Here is a 14,677-nt window from a genome sequence, read left to right as displayed (position 1 = left end):
TTTTGGCTGAAAAAGGTATGGTTGGAAATATGATGATGTCTACTACACCATTTTTTCATCAAGCACTGCAAATACCTGCTCCAAACCCTTTGAAAATTGCCTTGAAGTCAAACTGTCCCAAAAGTGCAGCGAGTAGCCTGAAATAGCAAGGTGTAACCTTGATTACGGACAATAGTTTCTGAAGCTATGACCTATGCTGACAATAGGAAGTCCATCCCTCCTATGGTGGTCTTGTTCCTCTTGAAATTAGTGGCAAATAGACTAGTCAGCTCACAATGGTAGCCCACCTCTTGTACTTTCTCACAAAACCCTAAGCAGTCTACTTGTTCAAATGACCTCTTGATGAACTCTGAAGCATTGATCTCTTGCATATGAGTTGGATCATATCTTGAGACCTGTCCCCCCTTGTTGTATTTTTTCTTTTCACTGACCATGCTGTTGTTTTTTCTTGACTGAAAACACTAGTTTGATAGGGGAAAGGGTAGGGGTTTAGAGTTGCAAAACAAGGAAAACATAGTAGCTAGTTTAGGGAGGGAAATGGAGGGGATAGGGATTAGGGAAAATTCTAGGAAAACTTTAGGGGGTAAGGGCAGATGTTAGGGATACAGGGGTAGCGAAATGTCTTAGAATGTGTGAGGGAAGGAAGCGAAAAGTGGAAACAACAGGCAAAACCTAGAAACGTAGCAGAAGCGCAACGTGGGCTTGTGTTTTTGGGGAAAAGTGGCGAGATAGGGAAAACATGTATGGTAAATGGTTGGGGAAGGTCTATAAAGTATATACAAGGGTTTTTAGGCAAAAAACATAGGGATTTTCTCCTTGGAAGAAAGCAAAAACCATGAAATCTTAAAAACATAGCATAAAACCCTAAGAGAGGGATTTCATCATTTTTTGAAAGAAATCACTTCATGAGAGGGCTAATGAATGCTTCACTTACTTGTTGAGGAGTTTTGAAAACTTCTTGGATGAAAAATTTCGTGTTGTCTTCTTTCTTTGACCTTCAAACTCAAAAACATAGCGAATGTCCAGAAGCGCAACGTTTGGTAGACAGAAACACAATGAGCTGATGGGCAAGGTGTTTGGTGATGAAAATTGATGCCTTGATGGCTGAAATGAGGCACAATGGTGGAGAAGAGATCTTGGCGGATGAAATGAAGTTTTTGAATGCTTCGATGGTCTTTTAATAACTTAAAACTCAATTTTTTTGCTTTGGTGATGGTGTAACATTATCATGTACTTTGAAAAGTGAGTTGATGAGGTAGTGTACTACAACTTTATTACTTTGTTTGGAAAGGTTACATCTCCATGTGGGGTAAATGTACCTTTGATACCTTTTTGACAAACTTATCCCTAATTACTAACTCCCATGATGGTGACAATGGTGATGACATGACTCCCATGTAGATTTTGATGACATGAGCAAATGATGACACCTAATGCATATCTTAACCATGATTTGGAACTTCGAACCCTTTAAGTATGCATGTGAATGACTTAATGACCAAAATGATGACCAAGACACTCATTTTATGACCTATCACAAGGAATGATGACATGACCATGATGACATTTTATGACCTTGAAAATGGAGGGAGTAGTAATGACACCTAGGACATGACTCAAGACTCATTTGACAATAAAAAGACATGTCAAATTTTATTTGAAAATATAACAATTTTACCTAATGACCCTATCAATCACATGGAAAGAGTACATTTGATCACTAGAACTAATGGACACTAACATGGTATCCATCATGACTATCATAATATGCCCTCCTTCTTAATTGGGGAGATGTACTCTTAACTATTCTCCCTCTTAACTTGGAAAGACCGACCACTTCTTCGAACCTATCATGGCATTCCTTCTTACAGTATCACGATTATCATCATAACTTCATTTATCATGCTTACCAATATTATCAAGTGAATTTTACTTATGAACATCTCCAACATCTTGAAGATTCTGAACCTACACAACTTAAACAACAAGTAAAACAAAATACAAAAGCATGAAGTTAACTATATCATAATCATGTCAATATAATGGAAGCAATTAGACTTTAGACATCAAATACCTAGTTAGGTTCATGATCAGCAAGAGACACATACTTCTTGCTAGGGTTATTGTCATAAACCCTTTGACTACAATATAAAGCAACTTAATCAAGAAATCAATCTCATTATATCTAGGACCTCAATATTACTTTCAGAGATATGTCAGACTCTACTATGATTTACTGCAAACCCTAGATTCCAACTTTGAGACACAAAGCCTTAGATATCAACAGTTAATAACAATCCTACCATGCATCTAAGGTTTCAACAATGTTAGACACTACTAGGGTTTGTTTGCAAACCCTAGATTTTATCATCAAAACTAAATCATATCGGAAAACAATATTATCATATCCTAGAATATCAATTACTAGGGCTTTGTTACAAACCCTAGAATTCACAATCTATGAGCATCAATAATTAGGTCAACATACTTGCAAATACATATCTAGGATTTCATGCACTAGCAATACACACCAATATCTACACAAACATCAATACATCAGAGTTAGACATATAACAATTTTGATCATGCTAGGGTTTCAATCAGATAGATGAACATATACCTAGGGATTCATTCATAGGACCTTTCTATTGGTATTATATATGTTTAGTTCATAAACCCTAAATTACGAAACCCTACATATCTTGGGTTTCAATACATGACTTAGATATTAATAGCAAACCCTAAAGGGATAGGGTTTCTATAACAATTCCAAAACATCAAAAGAACATGAATTCTAGATTTCATCAACAACCCTAAGTAGACTAGGGTTTCAATATTATCATCGACATACCCTTAGGTTAGGGTTTTACAATGAACCTTTTAAGGGTTTCATTAGAATGATAATATAATGAGGGTAGATTCAATCTAATTATTAATCACATTAACAAGAATATTTGTGATTCAAAACCCTAGAGATAATAATGTTAGTAATGTAAAGCAAATTTAAAATAGAATGAACATACCTTTTATGAAGAAAACTTTATAACAAATTTTATAGTCTAAGGCATACCTTTGAGTTTTTCCTTAACAAACCTTGTAAGACATCAAATCTTGATATTCAATAAAAATTCTTTCATGCTTCAATTCTATCTTTTGAAGTCTCCTTCATAACCCTTGAGAAAACAACAAGCTTTTCTGACCAAGAAAAATATAAAGAGAAAGGTTATTATCATACAATACAAACATACTTTGATATGAGAGAGAAACCAAACACAAAAGAGGAGACAAGGAATAAAATACTTATCTTTTGGTAAATGATGGAGGCTCCCTCTTAATCCAATATTTGAGGGATACCTACAACTTATAAAAATAATTCAAAAATGTCTTAACACAACATGTTAGACCTACAAATTTTTAGAAATCAAAACATAAAGGAAATTTAGAACTTAGAATAGAAGACCAAGGGAGGATATGTGAAAGGGAGGACTTAGTAGTATAAGTCCTTGACTTCTGATTCTTCTTCAGTCTTGTTTTTCTTAGATGGAGCTTCATTAATGACATTTGCTTGATCCCTATTTCTCTTCTTATTTCTTGGATTCTCAGGACAATGACTCTTGTAATGTCCCATCTTGTGGTAATTGTAACATTCAACATTGGTTAGGTCCATTTTCTTCTTTGGTCCTTTGAACTTTTTGAAGGTTCCCTTAGTCTTCTGATGAGTAGAATAAGCATTCGAGGTGTTTTATTCTTCATCCTCCTCCTTGTTGTTTACCATCGATATTCTAGATTCTTCTTGACTACATGCATTCCACATTTGTTCAAATGTTGGAGTATCCTTCCAACTGTTAAGTCCTGATGCAAAAGCACTCCAAGATTTAGGTAGTCCTACAAGGGCAGTAATTACGAGCTCCTTTTCCAGGGAAACTTCATCTATTGCTTGGAGTTCATCCTCGATTCTAGATATCCTTATAAACTATGATGAAACAATATCATCATTTGTCATCTTAACAGTTCTTAGTTCATTTTTGAGGCTTGCTATATGACCAATGTTCTTGATTGTGAATAAATTGGAGAGAGCCTCATATGTTTCTTGAGCATAATTTATGTTTAATATGTATGGAACTACATTATCCTTAACTCCATCCACTATTAGATTCATAGCCACGATTTTCTCTAAACTTCACTTTATCTGCATTACTTGATTCATGGGTGGGCTTCTTGACTTTTCCTTGAACAAGATCTAAAACTTTGTTCTTTAAAGAATGACACCTATTCTCTTTTTCTAGGCCCTATAGTTGGAGGTCCCTTCTAATTTGTTTTCTCCATTCGTTGAGTTTGTCATTGTTCTTGTAAATAGTAGGCTTGTCTTCTTATGTGATCCCCTTTTAATGTCCCTTATCTTGATCTCCTTTTTCCTCAATAGAACCTTTAACTTGCTTGTTTGTCTTCTTTTTCACCTTAGCTCTGATACCATGTTAGAAAATCAGAAAGGTAGAAAGACTTTCTTTAGTTGATAACTACATGTGATATTATTGAATTCTATGTCTCTTTCTTATGTTCTTCTTATATCTTAGTTCATCAAGTAATTATCAAAAATAAAATATGAAGATGAGGGAAACAAGATGTAGGCAGACAACCAAGGCTAAAACACCTATATAGGGGAAAACTCGGTAAAAAACTCTTCCTTTAATAATTCAAATTAAGATGGACCAAGACCCTAGACCAACAAAATTTCCTCTTCCACCAAGTCAACCTTCCAAGATGATATAGTAGTCTCTTCTTATCCAACAGCTCCAACCCAACAATAATTGAGAAATTCGACTTCCGAGTTGTAGTATTTCGACCTCCTCGAGCAGAATTTTGGCCTCCCACTTACTACACAATTTTGGCCCCCATAATTCCCAAGAAGGGTTATTTACATTATGACATGAACAAGGACACTTGACATAAACCCTAGAAGCCTCCAATGGAGGCCTTAACCTAAAAATAATTGATCTAAGCATGAAATCCATGCTTTAATAAGTCAATTTTAATAATAATAAAATTCCATTTTCTTTCTTTTGACAAATACATTATATTGTGACTTAAATACATTTATGAAGATCAAATCTAGTTACATTCTTCAACATGAACAACACTTAACGTTCATACACATAGCAATAACATTCCCACACAAACTCATTGTAGTAGCTATAAACTCAAAAGGAACTTTTAGCTCTTCTAATATGTTCCAAAGGTTTTTTCTAGGCATCGTGTCAAAAGCCTTTGTAAAGGGAAAAAAACAACATAGGAGATGGATTTTATTATTGCAACACACCTCCACAATTATCAGTGGCATAATAAGGTGGTCCATAGTTGAATGATATCTCCTAAATTTGGTATAGCTTTTAACTATTAATTTTTGTGTGGCTTTGTAGCCATACTTTGAACTTATTTTCCAAAATGTTTCTTTATAACTTTGTTGAATGGGCCCACTCATAATGGTATTATAATGAGAGGGATTGTTTTTATCCCCACTTTTGAAAATAGGTACAATGAGGCTTTGAATTGAAGGTTTAGGGAACCCTAGTTGATTGTATAGCGGTTATGGATGTGAGGGATGAGAATAAACCCTCCATTTTTAAAGATTTCTTCTTGGTAGCCGTCAATGTTCTTAGCTTTCCCTTTTGTGACATACTTAACCTCAATCACCCTATCTTCTATAGGAAAACTTCTTCCTTTGTAGGAAAGGTATGAATGCTGTCCTTGAGATCAACTAATTAGTAAAGCTTTTTAAGACAAGAATTCTAGTTCTTCAAGGGATATATATATATATATATATATAGCCAACAAGGGATTTGAACTTTGAATCTCATGGTTTACAAAATACTTCATAACAAGGTAATCACTCATTGAGCTACCCTTGTGGGCTCCTCAAGGGAATCATATTGTGTTTTTTTTTTTTTTTACAAGTGAAAATTTCCCTTTATTCTCTTGCTACCTTTTTATAAATATTTTTATTTCCTTTTAATAAGGTCCTTGCACTAATTCTTCTCCTCACTATTGCTCTTTGTGGAAATGCCACATGGAATCGAGGACTTGTTGGGCGGTACTTTCTCTGTACATCTAATAAATCTACATGGCCTTCTTTCCACATGATTTATGAGCTTACCTTCCTTGCCCACCTTTTTGTGGAAAACTCTTAACTAATGATCTTGCTTAGGCTCTTCTCGTCTCTTTCTCCATAAGTCGCCATCTTACATCTTGTATGTGTAACCTCAAATAGTTCCTGAGGACAACCTCCATATGAAAGGCACATATGACTCAAATTTGTCATCCACCTTCCTTTCTTTCTTGTAAAATTCTACGAGAATGCCCCTACTTAAAATATTGAATACAAAAATAACAAAATAAACACTGAGCTACCACAAAAAAATCCTTCCTATAACTTACAAATTATGGCATAACCCTCTAACTTGCAAATTTTGGCATAACCCTACAAATAGAAATACTCATCATAAACACCACTTTTGAACCACAAAAAAAAATAAAAAATAAAAATAAAAATAATCCTCCTCATGAGTTTCAAATTAGGGCATAACCCTACGAATATAAGTACCTATTATCAACACGACTTTTGACTTTTGAATTGGACCAAGCTCAATATAGTTTTTTGAAAACATGAAGTATTAAGTGAGTGGTAAACAGTTTTGGGATATATACTCACCCAAAGGAAAGCCTTCAACCTAATAAGATAAGTTACAAAAGAATTGTTTGACATGATAAAAGCTAAAGCGTTATTATTAGATGTGGAAAAGTGTTACTACTTGAAACGATTTTGGAAAATCCATTCTCGTTGAAATTTGACATAACTAAAACTGCCGACTTTTAATTATTTTGGTGGTTTTTAAAAACCGTCTGTCAATTCGTTTGTGAAATCATCAAAACCACCATGGGAGCAGAGAGGAATAGTACCTAGTAGTCTTGAAAGTAGAACGAACACCCAATTTTTTCCGAATTTTAAGATAGTTTGTTGGACGAAAAATGGTTTTCAAGCCAGTTCACCAAAACGATGAAAGCAGAATATGAACCAGATATCAATATTGGATTTTCACAACTGACGAAAAATGGTTTTCAAGCTAGTTCACCAAAACGTTGAAAGGAGAATATGAACCAGATATCAATATTAGATTTTCGCGACTACTTGCCGCAGCAGCTTTGTGTTTTAATACCTGTCTCTGTCAGTGATTATAAATATATACGGACGCACGCTCTAGGCTTTGGCTGTGCACAGTAAAACATGTAATGGGGAACCGCGCTTGGTTCAAAAGGGTTAATGATACTAATCGTGTCAAAACTTTTGGCAACACACATCAAAACATACCATACAATACCAGCACTGGAGCGTGCACCAGCGGAGCATTGTTTAGAAAATTGAAATTACGCGCCGTCAGTGTGGATCCACAATCTAAAAAAATATCACGAGTGACAGCGATCAATAAATACAGAGGGTGTGGTGCTTACAATTCTCTGGGCGGATTATATAAAAAGGATTAATGGGGTTTTGTAAAGTGGTGAAATTATTTAATTAGGGCATGCTTGCTTGCCTGTCTCGATGTTGGCATCTGAGGTAGACGACATAGTGGAGTGGGGGCATGGATTGGTGTGCAGCGGCTTCGTACCCTGCGAAGTTTCAATGTCCTTGCTCCTGGATTTAATGCTCTCTCAGATTTTCAATTCTCGCCGGCCTCCATTCCCGTCTGTTAGCGGAGATTTTGGCTCTTTTCTTTGAATGCGGAAATGGCTCCTTGTGTCTCTCGTCCACAGTACCCAGTACTGTGCCTCAGCGGGAATGTCCGGTCTGTGTTGTCTCTGCCTGCGTGCCACTTAACTTTTCTAACAACTTTCTGAGACACCACTTTTGTCTTCCACCTCCAGCTCACGTGCCTGTCACAGTACCCATACCCTAGCCTTTCAAAATTCTCAACCCCATCTCTTAATAATCCGCCATGCCCGCCTCGACCCCATACTTTTTCAGGACTCCCATCTGACTTTTTACTTGGGATAGTATTATCTAGAAAATTCATATGGTCTACGTAACGTACCGGTTATTAATCCACAGATATTAGGGCTCCTCCCCCTTCCCGGCTTTGGGAAGAATGTGGAGCTTTGGTGATCTGAGGGGTCTGGATTGAAGTTGTTGTGCACGCAATATTATTAAATCGCAAAGTTGCAGTTGGGTTCAGAACTTTATGATCCCTAGGATATCAAGGCAGAAATGATTGCCACAGATTGGGAATTTAATGGGTTTGTTCCATCTCTCTCTGGATATGGCAGCTCCAGAAGTTTTTCATCACTAGAAACTAATGATGCCAATACCATGGACATTGAGTTCATGAGATTTAGGGAAGATGAGGAAGAAGAAGTTCTCAGTGATGATATTAATGTGCATGGCCATGCTAAACCAGACCTGGCTCTGAGCAGATCAGATTCAAATTTATGTGAGGAAGATGCATCAAAATTCAAGGCTGATCATGGGTTCAGGAGAATGGTCATGACTCCTTTTGCAACTGACTCAGATGTCAATGATGATCATGTGGGTGATTTTTGTTTTGTTTGTTTGTTATTGTGTTTTTCTTTCTTTGTTATCTTTTTGCATGTGTGAGCTTTAGCGTTTGTTTGTGATTGGGATTTTGTATGGTTATTGTTACTTATTGTTTTTGAATGCAGGTTGGAGAAACTGCTGGAATAACAGAACAGGAAAATGCTCCAGCCTCTCGTGGAATTAAAGGAAAAGGAGCTGCAGGTTCTTCAAGGAATGGTCCTAGGGTTTGTCCTAGGGTTTGTGCAGACTGCGAGAGGACAACAACACCACTGTGGAGAAGCGGTCCACAAGGCCCCAAGGTAATACCCACGGGATTATAGTTTACTAGTTATTTTGAAAAGAGTTTCCTGTACTATTTATTGTTTTGTACCTTGGTTTTTTTTTCACACTGTCCATGAAAACAGTCCCTCTGCAATGCCTGTGGCATACGCTACAATAAGAAGAAGCGAGCCATGATTGCAGCAACTGCAGCTGCAGCTGCCGGGTCTGTATCATACAAGAAGAGATCAACCAATTCATGGAAAATCAAGTCTACTAGGACCAGTCTGGAAACTGCCCATGGTCGACAAATTCAGTTCTCAGATTTCTACAAGTGTCATGACATGAATAACCACATGCAGAAAGAGTTGTCAAGGCTGCCCATACTGATAAAAGTGGAAAGAAGTTTTGGTGAGCTTGAACAGGCGGCAGCATCGTTAATGGCAATTAAATTTGGTCATTCTCATGCGTGAGAGCGTAAGCACTTGCTACATTGAAGAAGTATTCCATGACTGTATAAGGTGATCTTTTCAATCGAATCCATATGTGGCCAGATTTAACCAGCCAGCCATTAATAATAACCTCTTTTGTATCAATTGTGGTTGTACCTTTTTAAACCAACGGGAGCCTATGCAAGAATATCTCGTTTACTAACCCATAAATTAAATTTTCTTCAGAGCTAAAGTGCAGGTAAGAGGAGTGAAAGAAAATACCCTAACAACTTCCTTCCTGACTCTCAGATAACTTAATTGAGCCGCAATCGTTCTGCATTCTGATATTTTTATAGTTATCTGCAATGAATGATAAATCTGAATGTCTGATGATAATCCGTTTATGTTTTCTTTTTTGGATTCTTATGGTGCCAGACGTCTATTTTGTTTATTGCATTGTATTCCTGGCAGTTTAATTGAAGCATGATTATATGTATGGTGCAATCAACAATGTTTTCAGAGTTTCTAGACCTGATCAAATATGGTAATTTATTCTCGGAATTTCTACACATCTGCTTAAATATGTTTATTTATTTTCAGAGTTTCTACACACCTGCTTAAATATGGTAATTTAATTTCAGAGTTTCTACACATCTGCTTAAATATGGTCATTTACTGGAAATGAGTAGTGTCAGTATCTTATCAAAATGCGTTTGAAGAAGTTGCTGGATGATTCTGATTTGCAATATGGCCACGATTTCTCATTCAATAACAACTGAGAAGATTGATAGATAGTTCCTGATTACTTTTTTAATAAATTATATGCAACAGTAAAGCCAAGATCATGGAAAGTTTCTCAAAGTGGTTAAGAAGCCAAGATTATGGAAATTTTTTCAAAGTGGTAAGTGGTTAAGAAGGGCAAGGGGAAAGTGGGGAAAGGAGGAATATTGAAAAAGTGTGCAGTAGGGTCCATTCCTACCGAATGTATTCAAATATATTTTTGGGAGTTGTAGTTAGACAGGATGCAGGATGCAGAAGTGTTGGGCCACACAATGTTTTTGGGAGTCGTAGTTCGATCGATGCAGTATTTTGGGTCAGACACACCCTCTTTGGTTTTGATAAAAAAATAAGTTCTAAAACATGCCATTGCAAATAAAAAAGTAATAATAATAGTGGCAGGATTCCAGGTTTATTTATTAAACTGGTTTGGTGCTTTATAGGGATTGGCAAGAAATATTTATACACTTCGAATATTTAATCTAAGTTTTGATATTATATTTCTACTTGCAATTAACCTAACCTAATATTATACACAATCCTTAGTCTTCTCCGGGTCTGAGTTGTATTACAGAGAAAATCTACAAGAGAAGTTAATATTATGCACAATCCTTTGTCTTCTCTGAGTTGTATTACAGAGAAAATCTATGAAATAAGTTAATAAATTGAATCTTAACCTGGCCACTGGTGTAAGAGCACCTACATGAAGATTTTGCATATTGAGTATTTGTCCAGTTAAGACCATAGTTGCTAGTCAACTCAAGCCTCAAGGAATGAAAATTTTGCATAAGAAATATCGATCCATTCAGGACTATAGTGGCCTATGCAACCAATTCAGCAAGAAGAGAGATCATATAATTGTATGGTTATACAGTGCAAGGGAAATCTTTACAAAAAGAATCTCTGCATAGCATTGATCCGCAATCTACCTATGCAATCTTCAATGCAGAAGTCAAAGTCAACATGATTTCATCTCAGTGATAAGTTCACGGGCAACCTACTGTTATCTCTGTTAGCTCTGTCCCAACTCTGTCAAAAATCAGCAAATCAATCCTATGCTCACGAGTGACTCATTCATTGTTGGATTAAATCCTAATTGGAGACCCTTATTTGGGGAACTATATAAACCTCCGAATTGATTAGATGATTATAATCGTGATTAATTGGTTACATTTCATTTGGCTATTCATAATTGGATTTGTTATTGGACTGACGAGAAATTGGATTTTTTTGAGGGATGAGATTGAATTTTTGTGGAGCGACCATGTTAGATCTTTTTAATAAATCTTTATTAAAGACTTAATTCGTTTATATTTTATTTGATGAATCTTGACTTAATTCGTTTATATTTTATTTGATGAATCTTGAGAACCTTTGGATTGATTTTTTTATTGTATAGAAATATTTAGATTTTCTAAAAAGCTATGGAGATATTGTATTTTTAAGGAATTGTTTTTTGTTGGGGTAAATGTATTATGATTCGATTTAAATTTGGTATGTTTTGTTAGTTTCTGAATAATGACATTGTACATTTTTTATTCGAGTTTTTAATTTTTGAAACGATGAGATTGTATTCTAAAGAGATGATATTGAATTTTTAAATGATGACATTAAAATCCTTTTAACTTGGTGAGATTATACTTTTTATGAATATTTTTATATTTGGAGGTGGCTATTGCTTTTTATCTAAGGTGTTGAGAGATTTGTGTATTTGAAATTAGGTTTAAGGTGTTCAGAGATTTGTGTATTTGAAATTAGGTTTGCATCTGAAGTGTTTGAGAGATTTGTGTATTTGAAATTAGGTTCGGAGGTGGTAATTGTTTTTTATTTTTAGTTCAAGGGTTAGAAATGTTTTTGTATTTAAAATATATTTTAATATTTTAAAATTCAATTTTAAAGTGATTATAGATGTTTATATATTTAGGTAAAATGGAAAAATTGAATTTTAATGTGGTTGGTGATGTTTTAAGAGATTTGTGTATTTGAAATTAGGTTCGGAGGTGGTTATTTTTTTTAATTTTTATTGAAGTGTTTGAGAGATTTGTGTATTTGAAATTAGGTTCAGAGGTGGTAATTGTTTTTTATTTTTAGTTCAAGGGTTAGAAATGTTTTTGTATTTAAAATATATTTTAATATTTTAAAATTCAATTTTAAAGTGATTATAGATGTTTATATATTTAGGTAAAATGGAAAAATTGAATTTTAATGTGGTTGGTGATGTTTTAAGAGATTTGTGTATTTGAAATTAGGTTCGGAGGTGGTTATTTTTTTTAATTTTTATTGGTAGTGAGAAATGTTTTTGTATTTAAAATATATTTTAATATTTTAAAATTCAATTTTAAAGTGATTATAGTGGCTTATTTTCCATTATTGGTAAAATGGAAAAATTGAATAATTGAATTTTAAAGTGGTTTGTGATGTTTTATGACGAAAGGGTAAAGATAAGTTTTTGAAAAGTGAATGGTGTTGAATTTATTTTTATAATGATATGGTGATATTCAAATTTTTAAGTTAATAATTAATATATATATATATATATATTTGAAATGACAAAGTTTTTAGAGTGGAGATGGGTTAAAGATTAAGTTTTTAAGAAGTTAATAGTGTTGCATTTATTTTCATGATGATATGGTGATATTCAAATCTTTAAGTTATCTATATATATTTTGAAATGACAAAGTTTTTAGAGTGGAGATGGGTTGTATTTTTGCATTTAGTGATGAAATCTACCTTATTGTTGAGAAATTGTGTTTTTGAGATGAGTGTATATTTAAAGTGGTGTTTTTTTTTTAAATAAAACGGCTGAAGTCTTTAGATGAAAGTGATGGGTTGTATTTTTGCATTTAGTGATGAAATCTATTTTATTGTACCGAAATTGTGGTTTTGAGATGAGTGTATTTTTAAAGTGGTGTTATTTCTTAAATAAAATGGTTGAAGTCTTGAGATGAAAGTAATTTTTTTGGCAAAAAAATAAGTTATATTAAGATTATTAGGTTTTTTTATTTAAATTCTGTTAAATTTATATTTTAGTTATAGATAAGCTAAATTGTATTGATAAATCTACATCTTAATTAAAGATGACATGTTAATTTTATTGATTAAAAAATAACATATATTAATTTTAAATAATAAGATAAGATTATATCTTAATCTTAAGTAATAAGAATTTAAACAAATTGTATTGATAGATCTACATTTTAATTAAAGATAACACATGTTAATTTTAAACCATAGGAATTTAAAATAACACATGTTAATTTTAAACCATAGGAATTTAATTTTTAAATTCTATTTGATTCATCTTAGTGAGAGGTGAGGGGGATTGTAAATTTTAGTTAGAAGTAATTCATCTTAGTTAGAGGTAAGGAAGATTGTGTTTTTAAATGATTAGAGTTTATTGTTAAAGTGTTTTTTGATTTATTAAATTTGTAAATTGAATATATATTGTGAAGAGGCTATAAATTGGTAAATTGAATATATATTGTGAAGAGGTTAGAAGAGGCTAAAATCTCATGGGATTATATTTTTTAACTGATAAATGGTTTTTTAAGTTATATTTTATTGTTTTTTGAAGCTATATTTTATGGATAATTGGTTTTTTTGAAGTTATATTTTATTTTTTAAAATTAAGTGGATTGAAGTTGTGAGATTGATATTTTAAAATATATGATGATTAAATGTTAAAATGTATTGATGAGATTGTATTTTTAAAAGGGTATAGGTATTTAAAAAACAAAGTTAAAATTATAATAGCTATATTTAAAATATTGAATATTAATTATTTTACAAATATAATAATTAAAATAAAATAATTTTATTTATGTTTTTAGAAATATATGAAAATTATATTTATATTTATGGTTTTGATATAATTAAGATCTCTTTTATATTAAAAATGTTTCAAATTTTCAATTATAATTTTTTCAATATTATCATCATTGTAATTATAATATAATTATGTGGTCATATAAATATATTTATAATTATGTAACTATAAAATTATGTTTTAACTTTCAACTTAAATATGTGCATTGTTTTTAAATTTCTTTAATAGTATTTTCATTGTGATTGTCATTTAATTATGACAATATAATATGATATAGTCATATAATTATATAAATATATTCATATTATATAAGTATTTTTTCCCACTTGTAAATTTGATCCTAAAAACCAATAAAAAGTAGTACCATGTAATTGTTGTATTGATATTCTATTGTCAAAAAGTAAAGAGATGTTTTTATTATTATAAAAGTGGATAATGTTTTTATTATTATAAAAGTGGATAATCGTAATTGCAAATATTAAATGATAAAACATTTTATTATTAGTATGAAATTAATATTTAATAAGATTGTTTTTATGAATATTTATAACTATTTTCAGCCACCACCTACAATTAACTAATTATTATTGTGATAACATTGTCATTCTTGTAAAAACATCCATATTAATATTTTAAAATAAAAAGGGTTTTATAGACTTATTATTAATAACAGTGATTGTTATTATAAATATTTATTCTAGTTGATGATACTTATTTATCAACCAGTTTTATGTTCAGTATAAAGATTTCATTATAGTTATAAATCAGTATTTATTATTAATAGCCAAAAACAATGAATAA

The 14,677-nt window shown here is 32.6% G+C and overlaps 1 protein-coding gene across 1 annotated transcript; it reads left to right on the top strand.

Moving 5' to 3' along the window:
• The first annotated feature begins 7,259 nt into the window (after positions 1-7,259).
• LOC149174673 (uncharacterized) lies at positions 7,260-9,423 on the top strand. Its single transcript, XM_089422654.1, has 3 exons — positions 7,260-8,575; positions 8,710-8,883; positions 8,989-9,423. The coding sequence occupies exons 1-3, from the start codon at positions 8,258-8,260 to the stop codon at positions 9,313-9,315; spliced, it is 819 nt and encodes a 272-aa protein (XP_089278780.1). The 5' UTR covers positions 7,260-8,257; the 3' UTR covers positions 9,316-9,423.
• The last annotated feature ends 5,254 nt before the right edge of the window (positions 9,424-14,677 follow it).

This window comes from Pinus tabuliformis, chromosome 4_1, assembly GCF_031772625.1.
Source record: "Pinus tabuliformis cultivar Carrire ecotype Pingquan chromosome 4_1, CPIR1, whole genome shotgun sequence".
Classification (NCBI taxonomy): Eukaryota; Viridiplantae; Streptophyta; class Pinopsida; order Pinales; family Pinaceae; genus Pinus; species Pinus tabuliformis.
The sequence above is the reverse complement of the archived record's forward strand: the minus strand, read 5'-3'. Positions and strand labels throughout refer to the sequence as shown.

Bases quoted from the DNA above. Each gene is read 5' to 3' on its own strand.
- LOC149174673 (XM_089422654.1), top strand. From the start codon at position 8,258: ATGATTGCCACAGATTGGGAATTTAATGGGTTTGTTCCATCTCTCTCT. The intron at 8,576-8,709 runs GTGGGTGATTTT...TTTTGAATGCAG, and splicing joins CAGATGTCAATGATGATCAT to GTTGGAGAAACTGCTGGAAT. The intron at 8,884-8,988 runs GTAATACCCACG...CCATGAAAACAG, and splicing joins GCGGTCCACAAGGCCCCAAG to TCCCTCTGCAATGCCTGTGG.